At 37.6% G+C, this 14,315-nt stretch overlaps 1 protein-coding gene across 1 annotated transcript in view; it reads left to right on the top strand.

The window, feature by feature from the left end:
- Positions 1 to 14,315, top strand: part of LOC137385291 (succinate dehydrogenase [ubiquinone] flavoprotein subunit, mitochondrial-like) — a 36,159-nt gene that overhangs the window by 3,239 nt on the left and 18,605 nt on the right. The window contains exons 3-9 of the mRNA XM_068071734.1: positions 2,821 to 2,982; positions 3,653 to 3,796; positions 4,542 to 4,706; positions 6,051 to 6,199; positions 6,650 to 6,774; positions 8,434 to 8,602; positions 12,781 to 12,976. Coding sequence (XP_067927835.1) covers positions 2,821 to 2,982; positions 3,653 to 3,796; positions 4,542 to 4,706; positions 6,051 to 6,199; positions 6,650 to 6,774; positions 8,434 to 8,602; positions 12,781 to 12,976 — 1,110 coding nt within the window. The remainder of the gene's footprint in view (positions 1 to 2,820; positions 2,983 to 3,652; positions 3,797 to 4,541; positions 4,707 to 6,050; positions 6,200 to 6,649; positions 6,775 to 8,433; positions 8,603 to 12,780; positions 12,977 to 14,315) is intronic.

Below are 14,315 nucleotides of genomic sequence, written 5' to 3'. Positions count from 1 at the left end.
TTACTTTTTAACTTTCGCATATATATAGTTTGTTATGAAAATGTAAGGATCAATCTATATGTATCTTGAATTGATTGTCACTATTCTTATTTATCTACATTCCCATCAGTATTTGTTTGTCATTTGTTGGTGTGTCATCCAAATGTCCAGTTATAGCGATAAAGTTTTAAAACAAAAAACCACTTCTCACTGGAATTGAACTCGAAAACCCCAGCTCTGCAGACAGGTGTGCCATCCACTATGCCACCTGGCCTACTTGCCATACTCTGAAATAATTGTGCACATACTTATTACACTTGCCAATCTTTAATGGCATTGGTTAAAACATGCAAGCTTCATCTAGCACGCTCGAACTGCTAGAAGCGAAATATGTGCCAAGATTTCTCCAAAATGCTATAAATACCTTTAAACCTCTATTTGAACACCTCCCTTTATTTGAACGCATCCTTTATTTGAACACCACCTTTATTTCAACGCCACCTTTATTTTAACGCCACCTTTATTTCAACGCCACCTTTATTTCAACGCCACCTTTATTTGAATGCCTCCTCTATTTGAATGCCTCCTCTATTTGAACACCACCTCTATTTAAACGCCTCCTCTATTTAAACGCCTCCCCTATTTGAACGCCTCCTCTATTTGACTGTTACTATAGGAAAAGGGTTGAAAGATAGAGCGCCACCCTTTACTTGAACGCCACCTCCATTTGACCGCTACTTCGACACTCTTTGATCTATACAAACTCATAATAGCAAGTGATTAGTAGAAAAGTGTTCACAAAATCGTACTAATTATGATTTAGTTACATCATAAACAAATAATTCTTTCATTGTTTCTGTTCATATCGAAGTTCGTTTTCCAACTCGAAAGCTTTTTAAATTTTTCGTTAATACTTTGACAGCAACACCACAAAAATAATTAATAACTGCATCAGGCTAATAGCAGCTCCTTGTTTAATGGGTCTTGATACTTCGACGTATGTGGAAAACAGTTTACATTTATGATGGTATATGAACGACTAATTGTAGGCTGAAAATTGTGCTTAGAGTATGTACCTAAGCTGTATAGGCTTAAGCTGTATATCCTTCGCGACAAAGGTATACAGTATATGGTAAGAGCGATGGGAATTCTAAGAACGGTTTAGCCTTGTGGTTAGGTGTGTATGTTCACAAACTTGCGGTTGCAATCTTCGTTACTTCAAATCCAAGATGAAGTGCATTGTTCATTCCTAGATTTTAATTGCTATAGCTGCATAGATGAATGACAAACTTTAAGATTCATATATATATAGATTATTGAAAATATTCATTTTTATAGACATATATATACACTGTATTATAAAGTATAGGGTGGCCTAGTGGTAGCATCTTTGACTATCAACCATGGTGTTGGTGGTTTGAGTCCTACTTAATGCTGATCTGACAAAAAGCTCTCAGCAAGCTTTCAACCCTAAATTGCTGGGTCGTTCGATCTAGACCATAACTTGGAGGCCCCGTGCACCACACTGACATTGTGGGCACATTAAAGATCCACCTCTGTCCTTCAGACATTGGGCAAGTGAAATGGCTACCTAGCTCTGTCAGACTGGACGTGTTGCGAAATGCATCCCTTCGGGTTAATCTGACAGTTCCAGAAGTGTTAGATACTGAGAACTGGGTCACCTCTACTCTAACATACTGCTTGACCCAAGCACGCATCTGCTAAGATGCAAGTCATTGTCGACAACGTCGGACAGCCAGAAAAAAAATTATAAAATATGAGGATTACTCTGAGTTTCATGTTTGCTTGTCATCTCAGTAACCATTGTACATGCATTGAACTTGTTAGTTGTCTTTATTTGAAGGTTAATGGATGGCATTTTAAAATTACTTCTATTTATTCCAGTACAATCATAATATTTCGCTTTTCAACAATGATTTTGATGTTACAAGAACAACAAACCGGTTTTGGAGACGAACACACTCGCGCTAGCGCTCTAAGCTATGACATAAGGCGGCCAATTTTTTTTAGCAAAACAGACTTACGAATTACCATGTCAATGCTGATGATTAGCCAATCCGTGAACAGAAGACGAATGCACTATGGTTGGCTACCATTCCTAAACATTTCTCCATATGTAATCACCACGCTACATTGTTATGATTGCCCAACATACATGTAGATAATTATAACGCAAGGTCCTAGCAGATTTTATCGGCACCGAAAAAGTCTGCACTGTATTTATACGCCCTGTATTAACTTTTAAACAGTGGTTGTAGAAATACACTTATTGGCTTGTCCATATATCCTGTGGAATGCGCTGGCAAGAAATTCTTCCTTCACTTTTTATAGAAAATTTGAAAAGTTGTAAAAATTAATTATTCTCAAAAGTCATCACGAAACCTATCTACACATGTCCGTTTTTATGAATAAGAATTTCGAATGGACAACTTTTAAGCAATGTAGCTCGAAAAATGACTGATTTTCATATAATCCTCTAGCATCACAGCTGTTGTTGGTCAATATTTTGTGAAGATTGTGAATCCTTTTTCTATTTCCACAATTTTAAAATGTGGATACGACCTGGTATTTGGTCAAAATTACACAAAAATATTATTCAAGCTCCAATCTGTAACGCCATCTGCTGCTATTAATGCTATAAAAGTTTGCTATCAGTTAACCTTTAATCTAATATGCTATCTGTTTTTGGGAAGGGGAGCTTAGTACAATCCAAGAATGCGAAGCATAACAGTAAATTTGAAAAACTTATACTTCAACTCACTTTTGCTGATGGGCTGCTTTTAAATTTATTAGGTGTATTCTATTATTCGACTGTTGCAGATTGCATCCAAGTATTCAATAGTTGACCACGAATATGATGCCGTCGTTGTTGGAGCTGGCGGGGCCGGTCTCAGAGCAGCCTTTGGATTGGCCAACGAAGGTTTCAAGACAGCTGTGGTCACCAAACTATTTCCCACACGCTCACATACAGTTGCAGCACAGGTTTGTGGTTCCAGCTTTGGCACAACTTCATCGTGTAGTTATATGAGGTGTACACATGTATTCTCTGTATTTCATGTAGTTATATTAGGTGTACACAGGTATACTCTGTATTTCATGTAGTTGTATGAGGTGTACACAGGTATACTCTGTATTTCATGCAGTTGTATGTGGTATACTCATGTATACTCTGTATTTCATGTACTTTGCAGGTGACTTTTATTATAGTTATTTGGCTTTTAGATCAGTTTACATGATCTAAAAGCTAAATTACAGTTTGTGGTAAAGTCCATGTTGGGAGAAGATAATCACCTCTACTTCCTAAGTTAAATAGTTAAAGGCTTCAGCTATGAATAGGAGACTAATGCACATTAACTGCTGCACGTTTATTGAAACCATTATTTCTTTCATAATAAGCGGACACGTATCTTAGTTTTTTTGTTTTCCTTCATGCTTTCTACTAATATGTTCTAATTTGCACCCGAACTTAAGCTGACCCACTTGGAGCATCGGCAATCGGAGTTGTAAGACCATGGTGACATTAACGAAAATCGCATGTGCCTGTATGCAATTACACGCATGTGTATAAGTTGGGTCGAATAGGCGCGTATTATGTCAGACTCATGCTTCATGCTGAGGTTAGACGCACTTGTATATCCAACCTTCTTTTTAGGGAGGTATTAACGCTGCCCTGGGCAACATGGAAGATGATGACTGGAGATGGCATTTTTACGACACCGTAAAAGGATCTGATTGGCTCGGAGATCAGGACGCCATTCAATACATGACAAGAGAAGCGCCTAAATCTGTCATTGAGGTCGGTTGGTTTCCATGTGAGCATTGCTAGCAAGTGATCATCAAGGTGATACTGAGTTTTAAACGAGCTAACTTGTTGGAGGTGGCGCATACCAGACCAAAAGATTTCTTTCTGTTTGCAGAATATTTGAACTGCTAATGGCATCTAATCATCATAATGGAAATAAGCTTGCCTTGTTTTGATTTTATTGAGCTTTTATGACAATTCACCCCTAGGTTAACATGACCCTGGTTTCCTCTAAAAGACCGCTTTGTGTCGGAGGAGAGGGGTAGGACTTCTGACTCGCCTGTCATGGAAACGCTAATTCGTAATTTTTTGCTCTTTGTTTAAAAGTTAAGATCATTCACCTTATGTAGCTGATAACTCTCACATAGAGGTGAGAGTTATCAGCTACATCGTGTGGAATTCTTAGCTATAAACATTGCATATTGATCACAGTTGGCCTATAGCCCTCAGCATCACCGTGAGATAACAACTCCTTATTGTTTTATAAAATACATGTATGTAGATAGTTGTGCATACTGCTACTAAAGTTTAAAATAACATAATCTTCAGTAACTTTCACTCATGATAGCAAACTACCGAATGCTACTGAGAAATGTCATCTGATGCAAACAAGGCTAAGGTGGATCTTACGAAATACTCGGTTACTATGAAATGTCGATGGTATTTACTTGCATACCTTTCGGTAGATCATCTCAGGCGACACTCGCAACACTTCTATTGTACCTGTTGCGTTCTTTAGCTGGAGAATTACGGCATGCCTTTCAGTCGACTGGAGGATGGCAAAATATACCAAAGAGCATTTGGAGGCCAAAGCTTGCAGTACGGAAAAGGTGGACAGGCCCACAGGTGCTGCTGCGTTGCCGATAGAACAGGTCACTCCCTGCTCCACACGCTTTATGGTCGGGTGAGTTTCTTCTTCTTTCCTTCTTGTTTTCATGCATTTCCAACAATTTGGGATAACAGTGAAGTGAACAACGAAAAATGTCTGTCCATCTACGAGTCGAGGATGTAAAACATAGGGTGAGAAAGTTTCTGCTGACTCGCGGTTACACTATTGATGACCAGATCTTTGGTGACTAACATAAGCACTTCAGATAGAGGAACAGTTATTCGCTAACTAAAATGACACTATGGGTAGATAGTTTTTTGGTCCCCAACAAAAGCTCTCAGGGTAGAAAGTTATTTGGTAACTAAGACAAACGCCATTGGTGACAGTTTTTTGTTTAATACGAAAGACACCATGGGTGGGTAGTTCATCGGTCTCTGAAACAGACGCCATGGGTGGGCTGTTCTTTGGCAACTAAGAAAGATACTATGGGTGGGCAGTTCTTTGGTAACTAAGAAAGACACTATGGGTGGGCAGTTCTTTGGTAACTAAGAAAGATACTATGGGTGGGCAGTTCTTTGGTAACTAAGAAAGACACAATGGGTGGGCTGTTCTTTGGTAACTAAGAAAGACACTATGGGTGGGCTGTTCTTTGGTAACTAAGAAAGACACTATGGGTGGGCAGTTAATGATAGATCTCTATGATAATAGAAATGAGTGGGCAGTTAAAGACACTATGGGTGGCAGTTAATGATAATAGAAATGAGCTGTGAACTGTTGCTCTCTTTGTTCTTCCGATGAATAATTTAATGGCGAACAATTAAAACATTGAGCATGGATTAATGCTCCATGAGTTTATGGGGTAAGCTAGCGGTGTTTACTTCTTTAACGGACAAGTCCTTTTCTCACGGTTTGTGATTTTGAAAAAAATAGCTTTAACATAACCACTCAATCACGTTTGCATCATGGATATGACCCATGTGTTATGAGAATACAACCTCAGCATGGAATTGAATTTCAGTATGGATATAGCAAGTTGGAAATTCACTTTTATTTGGAAATTGTCTGTAAAGCATTTTTTAAAAGCATATTTTTAACGTTTTAATTCTTTGTTGTTTCGCACATCTTTCTGTAGATAGTGAGATTTCCGCATAGGTTGTTTTTAAAAACAATTTGCCTGCGGCTATCGCTTGAAAAAATATACTATGCAACTCGAGGTAGATGGTGTAATCAATATTGTGCTAAACCAGTAATCATCAGTACTACCAGCAAAAACAATATAGATTTGGTGCAGCAACTCTCAATAAGGTGTCACCAGCAAAACATTGGAATATTTTTATCGGTAAGCCTTTGAAGACTTACTTGTCTAGCAAGCTGTCTTTATTGAACCGCGCTCAACTGTTCATGTTTGTTTGCTTGCAGTCTCTGATGTATGACTGCCACTATTTTGTGGAGTATTTTGCTCTTGATCTTATCATGGAGGGAGACGAATGTGTAGGTGTGATGGCCCTCTGCCTTGATGACGGAAAGATTCATAGGTTCAAGTCTAAGAATACCGTACTAGCTACTGGGTATGTTATTATAGCATACATAATGTCTCTAGCCTTGAAGTTGTGACCTCTATGTTAGCAGGTGGAGACAATTCTTTACTTTAAGATTTTTTTCAATTGTTTTTTAAAACCCGGAGGCCACAGGTTAACCTTAAAATGTTTTCTAAACAGAATAACAGTTGTGCAAGCTATAGAAAGGTTTATTAGAAACGATGTAAATGTATTTTTACTTTTTTGAAATATTGTCACATTTTATTTTTAAATGCAGTGTTGATAATTCAAGGCTCGGTGTGTTTTCAATTTTTTTTACATTTGCAAGTTGTCATGTCTGGATAACTGCATGAATTTTTTGTACCCAACATGGTACATCATTTGGTTGTTATGTAGAATGGCAATATAATTTATTTATTATTTAGTATTGTTGCGCAATAGCATTCTACCGTTGTAAAACATACCATTTGCTGCCTGTAGGGGCTATGGTCGAGCATACTTTTCTTGCACATCGGCACACACATGCACAGGTGACGGGTCAGCCATGGTGACAAGAGCTGGACTTCAAAACATGGACATGGAATTCGTCCAATTCCATCCCACAGGTAGGTAAAGCGATCAAGGTCGACGTGAAGTCTAATGTGGACAGATCCCTCAAGCTGGCTGCCTTCTAACTAGAAGTATTCTACTTGGAAGCCTGTGAATTGTTTTGTTCAAAAAGCATCTAGAAATTTCTGGGTTTTTTGCTACTGTTTTATGATTTGTCCAAGCTTTTTTTTCTGAGAGTTCAATTATGACTAATCAGAATTTCAAAATCAACGAGTAAATTAGATAAGTTCCACACTCTAAAGCTAAGACACTTGTTTAGTTTTAGAGTGTGGTAATAATAAAAAAAACTTGAAAATTGTTCGCTCTACGCTAATTATGCTGTTCACAACAATTAATTTATTATGTCCAGCTACCTTCAACAAATTGATTACATCGATGAAGTCATCTAGCCATTTTTCAAATAGCGTCATTCCTGTGGCATTATTGTAAATCATCAGATTAGTTGTGCATCAATTGTATTTATTACTCACTATATCCTTTCTGTTCAATCAGCGCAATTTATTTGTTAATGTGATGTTAAAATTTCTTTAGGCACCAGTGTGCTTGGCCATAAATAAATTTGATACCAGCTGTAATCAAAACAATGTAATTTACTGTATATAATAACTCTTATTAACACTGTACTTACTTCACTACAAGTGTCAATGTTTGGGAGATGACCTGGGTATTGGGTCTGGGTATTGAAGTGTAAACAATGTAATAAAGCCTCCATTCCCTCCATCACCACTTCTTAAAAACTTTTCACTGAATGTGAACCTTTTTGTAGACAATGCATATAAGTATGCCTTTCTAGAGTTTCAACTAATTACATTTTATAATATTTGCACATTTACGAGTAAGTTATGCTCATCGATGGACTTTGGAATACTTCACTAATAGGCTTGAGTTGTTAATTAACTTAATACAATAAAACAATTTTTATAAAAATGTTGTTTTAGAATTATCATATAATTATGTGCTTCATGTTAATGGTTGTTAATCATTAGTTCTATATTTCTAGGTGCAAAAGGTGAATTTAAATTATATTAGCAGCAGGAAGATATGGTAAAATTGGGAACTTTTTAAAAGAATTATGGTTGTTTGAAGATATGATGAAATTGTTTTCCTTCATATTTGAAAAGTCACATTTTTTCAAGGCTGCTTGTTGTAAGGCTCATTTATTTGAGTTTGGAGATTAAAGTTAGTGTAAACAACAAATGATATTATGTGAATCATGGTTGGAGAATTGTTAATGGACATTTGTCTTTTCATAAGATAATGTCTTTTCATAAGATAATGTCGCGCTCTACTCTCATACTTCAAAGTTATGGTTTGGAGGCGCTTTTGTGATGAGAAAGTATAAAGGGATACGTTTCTGCCGCTTCAGACCTGTCTCTTTTTTGTTTTCAATTTATCTTTTTTAAATATTCTTCCGGCTCTAATTTAATATTCACAATGTTAGAAATTCTTATCTCTTGAAATATTTGAACTCGGGTAAAAAAACTTCAAAGTCTTTACAGGCTAAACTATAGCACAAGGATGAAAACTTGTTTTGTTTTTTACCCGGCTTCAACTATTTTGTTTATTCATATATGAATTATTTATTATGACACATTTTGGGCCATTAGTTGGAGTGAGTTTTCTATATGTTCGACTCGCGTCTTTACTTTTTCTAGGTATCTATGGGGCGGGGTGCCTCATAACGGAAGGATGTAGAGGAGAGGGAGGCTATCTCATTAACAGTGAGGGTGAGCGATTCATGGAAAGGTATGCGCCGTCTGCCAAAGACCTGGCCAGCAGAGATGTAGTCTCTCGCGCTGAAACTATCGAGATCAGAGAGGGAAGGTTAGCAATATCGCATACACTTGATAAGTCCAAATCTTCCTATGCCCCATCAATGTTTAGAGTGTTTATTAGCGGCTGTTTTTATCTACGCATGTGGCCACGATTCCAAAACCGTTTTATAGATGTTCTGTCAATAGATCTACAAAAATGTATTTTGTACAAAGTATTGTGACCTGTCTTCTCATTCGCCTATGGCGATGACTTACATAATATCGTAGGTACCTAGATAGTTGTTTCAAGTTAATAAGGCCTTGCAGGAGGCACCGTGTTAGCTCAAAGATAAGTTTGTCAGCACAAAAGTTGACTGAGTATAAACTATTCAGCGTTTCTTAGACTTGCAAGGACTGCCATATCATCTTATTCTATCCAATGGGTTGTCTCCACTGAATAGTGTACATAAACAACGTTAACCTGAAAACAAATCAAAGATTTTGTTATACTTAATAATAGGCCAGACACACAATTTTTTGGTAATATTTTCTATTAACATGTTAAATGTAATTCACTCTTTTTCTTTCTGAGAGCTCCTTGAGGAGATGATGATGTGTATTCTATTATTCTTATATTTTTTCATGCTGAATCACTTCTTTTACGGCTTGGTAGTTTGTCTTACTATTTGTGAACATTTTCGTTTGCTGATTATAAAAGGTAAAAAGGACAATATCACTTTTTACTTCATATACCAATTGTAGACCAAAACCAAATGGTTTTACTAATAACGAGTAACTATATTCTACGTTTGGTTCATTAGGAGTAGAATCTAAGATCACTGTAAGTTGAAAATTTTAGCGTGCTGCCGGTTAACTATAAATAGTGCTTGCTCGATGCTTGCTATGTAGATGCCATCAAGGCAGATAGATGTCATACTTTACCTGTGTTCTCCACCCACAGTACTTGTTTTTTCCTTCAGTGATGGCAACGAAAAATTGATATTACCAAGAGTAAATTTTTTATAAATCAGTTCTACAATTTTTATAGCAATGGTAGTAGTCAGAGGTAAAATAATCTTTACTGTATATGAGCCATGTCCATTCGTTTGAAGTCTCGCTCAGAGGTTGGGGAAAAAATATTGCTGTCGACGGGAGTCGAACACCTGACTTTCGGCTTAATAGACCGCCACTCTACCACCTGCGCCAATCGGCCACCATTTTGGCATAATTGTGCGGTTAGTTGGTCCACATGACAATCTCTCATGGTACACAGACTGCCAAGGTAGTGGTGTCTAAGAAAAGTACTGCAGGATCGAAGAAGATTGTTCATGCTATATGCTACAAGAGTTATAAAGGATGCAATGAATGGGACAAAAATGTATACGTACTGGGATTCTCTTTTTATTCCTACTCGTGCTGCTCATAATCGGAACAAGAAAATAATAATATCACATCTTGCGTTGTCTTCACAGACATCAGTCAAAAAAATTGTATATCGTTCAGTCCGCAGGTGCATGATAGGAAAGTACCTGGTAGGTCTCTGCCAGGCACCTGGAAGGCAGAGCCAGCTTAGCTGCAACCGTGTTAAACCACATTCAGACTATTAATATTTTATGGCAACATAATTTGTTGCTGCCCCAGTCATTAGAGTGTTTTAATAGTTATTAGTGGTATCTGTTTGTAGACATTGATATTGTGCATGGTTGCTAATATGTCTTATCATTATCGGTGCAACAGTCGAAAGCGCCGCACGTGTTGCGGCGAGACTCCTGTAATGACAATCTATCGTGTGTAATGGTGTAGGCACACTCGGGAAGGCGTTGGACCGGAAAGTCTATTAACACAGTTTCGAGTGTTTAATGCTGGGAGAACGAATATGCACTTGAGTCTCAAGTAGTCTGCCACCCTCTCATCAGTCCGCTCACTCTATCGCAGTTTTCTTTCCTATCTGATTAGATTCTCATTTCCAAAACTTTATTGTTTCTGCCTTGTTTTTTGAGCCAAAATCTGGTTCAACTTTGTTATCATTTCGCCGAAATTTTGGCAAAGTTTTGCCATGGTTGCACAGAAGAAGATATCCATCTGTGTACTGATAAATTGAATATGGTTTTGGTGATGCTGGAATGCAAGCTGTAACCATGTGTAATCTTTCTCTGGCGACTGTCTCCGTCCTTTGTCTCTGCTTTCCCAGACCTAATCATAGCAGCTAGATGTACCCACATATTATTTAAATTTATTTTTAGAGGTTTTTATCAGTTTTATTCGGGAACATATTTCATGAGCAGTTTTCAATCTGTTTGGCACTCTGACGAGGGCAAGTTATAGTCAGATATCTTCGCACTGGATTAGCTCATTATATTTGAGTTATGTGATAACCAATTTGTTGAAGCATTTGCCTCGCTGAATTGTGTAAATCATTTGTCATTGGAAATATGTGTTTAAATTATTCATCCGTTATTTTGACAAGGTGATTTACCTCACCTAGAGGCCAGTAAAACCATCTGTTGGAAAGGTTTCAATGTTTTTGCCCTGCGAGTGTGATATATTTGTAGTCATGAAGTTACATGCAGATATTTACAAGTATAATAGTCAAATATAAATTATATTCCGAGGAATAAAAGTACACAACCTATATAAATCATTGTTTTTATTATATATTCAACAGCCCATACCTTTGTTATATGATTCATTTGCTAGTACATTTGATATAAAATTCTTAAAAGTTGACATGCAACAAAATTCGCATTACAGTTATTTGGTATCAAAAGATTCACCATGTCTTACTCTGTTGTGTTGTAGATAGATGCAAAATATGTGGGAATGTGATTACAAGCTCTTAAAAGCTAAAAAATGAACAGTTAATTACAGCCACACGAGACCGCCGTAGTTTGGATTCTCTTTTCAAAACGGCTCAAATGGGACGTAGTTGTTACAAGATGGTTTCTGTTTACACTTTTATGCAACCTCATTCGTCGAAATATTTTCAAAAATATACTTCACGCATTCAATAAAATCATGTCTATTGTTCTTACGCGTCTGTTTTATCGTCATTATAATGCTGTCACTTTTAACACTGATATCTTATAACTTGCCGTAACAATTCGTTTAATTTTTTAACCTTACCGTGAAGGAGTACATATCATTGTCTGATAATCATGACGAGTCTGTTGGTCACCTGTGATAATCGAAAAGTGCTGCAGAAATGATTGGGAAAGTATTGGGTCACATGATCAGATTATGACTTGACGATTAGATCAAGCCGAAGCAAAGCTGTAAAGTAGCGAGCAGCTATATTTGATACGGGGTCTTCGGTAAAACCCGAAGTGTTTGCCATAAACTAGTGCTACGATAAGTTTTATATTGAGCTTTTTATTGGCTTTTCAATTCACGTGAGAACATCACGTGACAAGACAATAACCAAATGTAATGACTACGTCAGAGAAATTAACAGATTCCAATCTACGGCCGCTTTTCGTTTTTGAGCTTTTAAGAGCTTGTAATCACATTTCCACATATTTGACACCTACAACACAACAGAGTAAGACATGGTGAATCTTATGGTACCAAATAACTGTAATATGAATTTTGTTGCAAGCTAACCTCTAACTAATCAGATACGTGTATGTAGATATTAACTGTACACGTTTATCAACCATGCACACTTATGATGTTGCTTTTAATTTTACTTTGTGATCCAAGTAAACTTTGTCCTCCCTTTATATTGCATATATTTCTAAGTTTTATAGTACCGAAATTAAGTCTATGTTGCGTCTAATATGGTGTCACATATGCGGTGTTGGACTTGTTATGTTGCATCTGTAATGTCGCATCTGTGATATCACACTTTTCATGTCCAGCTCTCTTAACACAGTAACTTGTTCATACCATCACTAGACAAACTTTCTTAGCACTTTCCTGGTGTCACATCGTGTTTCTCATCCGTGATATCACATCTATGATGGCGCATCTCTGCTGTCTCATCTGTGATATCATATGGAAAGTGCACCTGTGATGGAAATCTTACGCATACCTTGTCGCTTGAAAGTGAAATAGTCAATTGATAGAGCGAGAGCTTTGTTTAGAGAATATTAATTGTTGGCTTCTTGGCAAACCCGTCGTTAGTATATATGTTATAGGCTCATATTAGTCGGTATATAGCACTGTATTAATCAGTAGACTTGAAAAGTATGGCTACACATTTGGATAGAGTTTCTGATGTTTACTAGTCAGGTCTGTTGTTTTAAATAGGGGAGTTGGACCCAACAAGGATCATATGTTCCTGCAGCTCTCCCATCTGCCTCCAGAACAGCTCAAGGCACGACTTCCTGGAATCTCGGAGACAGCTATGATATTCGCTGGAGTGGATGTTACCAGAGATCCCATTCCAGTGCTTCCCACAGTGCACTACAATATGGGAGGCGTGCCCACTAACTATAAGGGACAAGTGAGAATTTATTCAACGTCAAGTTGTAGAAACGAATACTTAAATGTACATATACTTGCTCTCATAGTATCGTTCACGCAGCTACTGTTTTTCTCATTCCTTGTTGTTTGCTGCTTTGAGCCAACACTTCAGCTGGAACCAAAGTAGTGCATTGCCATCCTCCGGGTTTGGTGTCGAGGCTTTGCTGTTGTAAAGGTTGGTGTCCGGGGTTGCGGTTGTACAGGATTGATGGCAAGGGTTTGTTGTTGTACAGGGCAGGTTTGAAAGGTTTGCTGTTGTACAGGGTTGGCGTGAAAGGCTTGTTGTTATAAAGGGTTGGTGGCAAGGGTTTGTTGTTGTACAGGACTGGTTTGAAAGGCTTGTTGTTATAAAGGGTTGGTGGCAAGGGTTCGTTGTTGTACAGGACTGGTTTGAAAGGTTTGCTGTAGTACATGGTTGGTTTGAAAGGCTTTTTCTTGTAAAGGGTTGCTGTTGAGGGTTTGCTGTTGTACAGGACTGGTTCGAAAGGCTTGTTGTTGTAAAGGGTTGGTGGCAAGGATTTGTTGTAGTACAGGGTTGGTTTGAAAGGCTTGTTCTTATCAAGGGTTGGTGTTGAGGATTTGCTGTTGTACAGGGTTATTTTGGAGGGTTTTTCATTGCAATCAGGACAGTCTTCTCTTTCCAGTTTTATTATATATAGGCCTACCCTAGGGCACTTATATTTCGCTAGTATTTAGTTTCGTGGGTAGCATACAGAGTAAAATTTCGCTGCAACTTAATTTCGCAGCTCTGATGAGTGCAAAAATATAGTGATGTGAAAATAAATGCAGTGGAACAAACATAATTAGATTCCTCAGGTCCAGTTCACTGTTACGAAATTGTTTTCAATTTGGGACTAGTTAGTGTTTGTAAACCACAGGTAGAAATGTGTTGACGAGATAGTTAATGCAGTTTGGTCACTTGCTGCCATTTGTTTCTTGGACTATCAATGAGTCAAGGTCCCTCCCGCCGTGACTGCGGTACCAATATGAGATCTCAAGTATTTATAGCACGCGGTGGCCGTGGCTCCAGGTTGTTATTGTTTTTGGTTGGTAATAAAATTCATCACTACAATAATTATTATTCAGTTTTATGACTTTCCCTACCAGACTTTCATCCTCATCAGTTACAAATTCAGTGACTAAACTAATATCATCACCTTCCTCGTTTGTCTTGGCTTTTCCAAAAAACCTGTTATCTTAATTTGCTTTGCCATGCTGCTCAGTCGGTGTATTAGCTATAATGAGTTTAGCAGCAATTGTCCAATGAGCCAACCACACACGAAAAATGCCTGCATTTCTAATATGACGATTTTATTGTG

Source organism: Watersipora subatra, chromosome 1 (assembly GCF_963576615.1).
Source record: "Watersipora subatra chromosome 1, tzWatSuba1.1, whole genome shotgun sequence".
In the NCBI taxonomy this organism is placed as follows: Eukaryota; Metazoa; Bryozoa; class Gymnolaemata; order Cheilostomatida; family Watersiporidae; genus Watersipora; species Watersipora subatra.
Note: the sequence above shows the minus strand (reverse complement) of the source record. Positions and strands in the feature narration are given on the sequence as shown.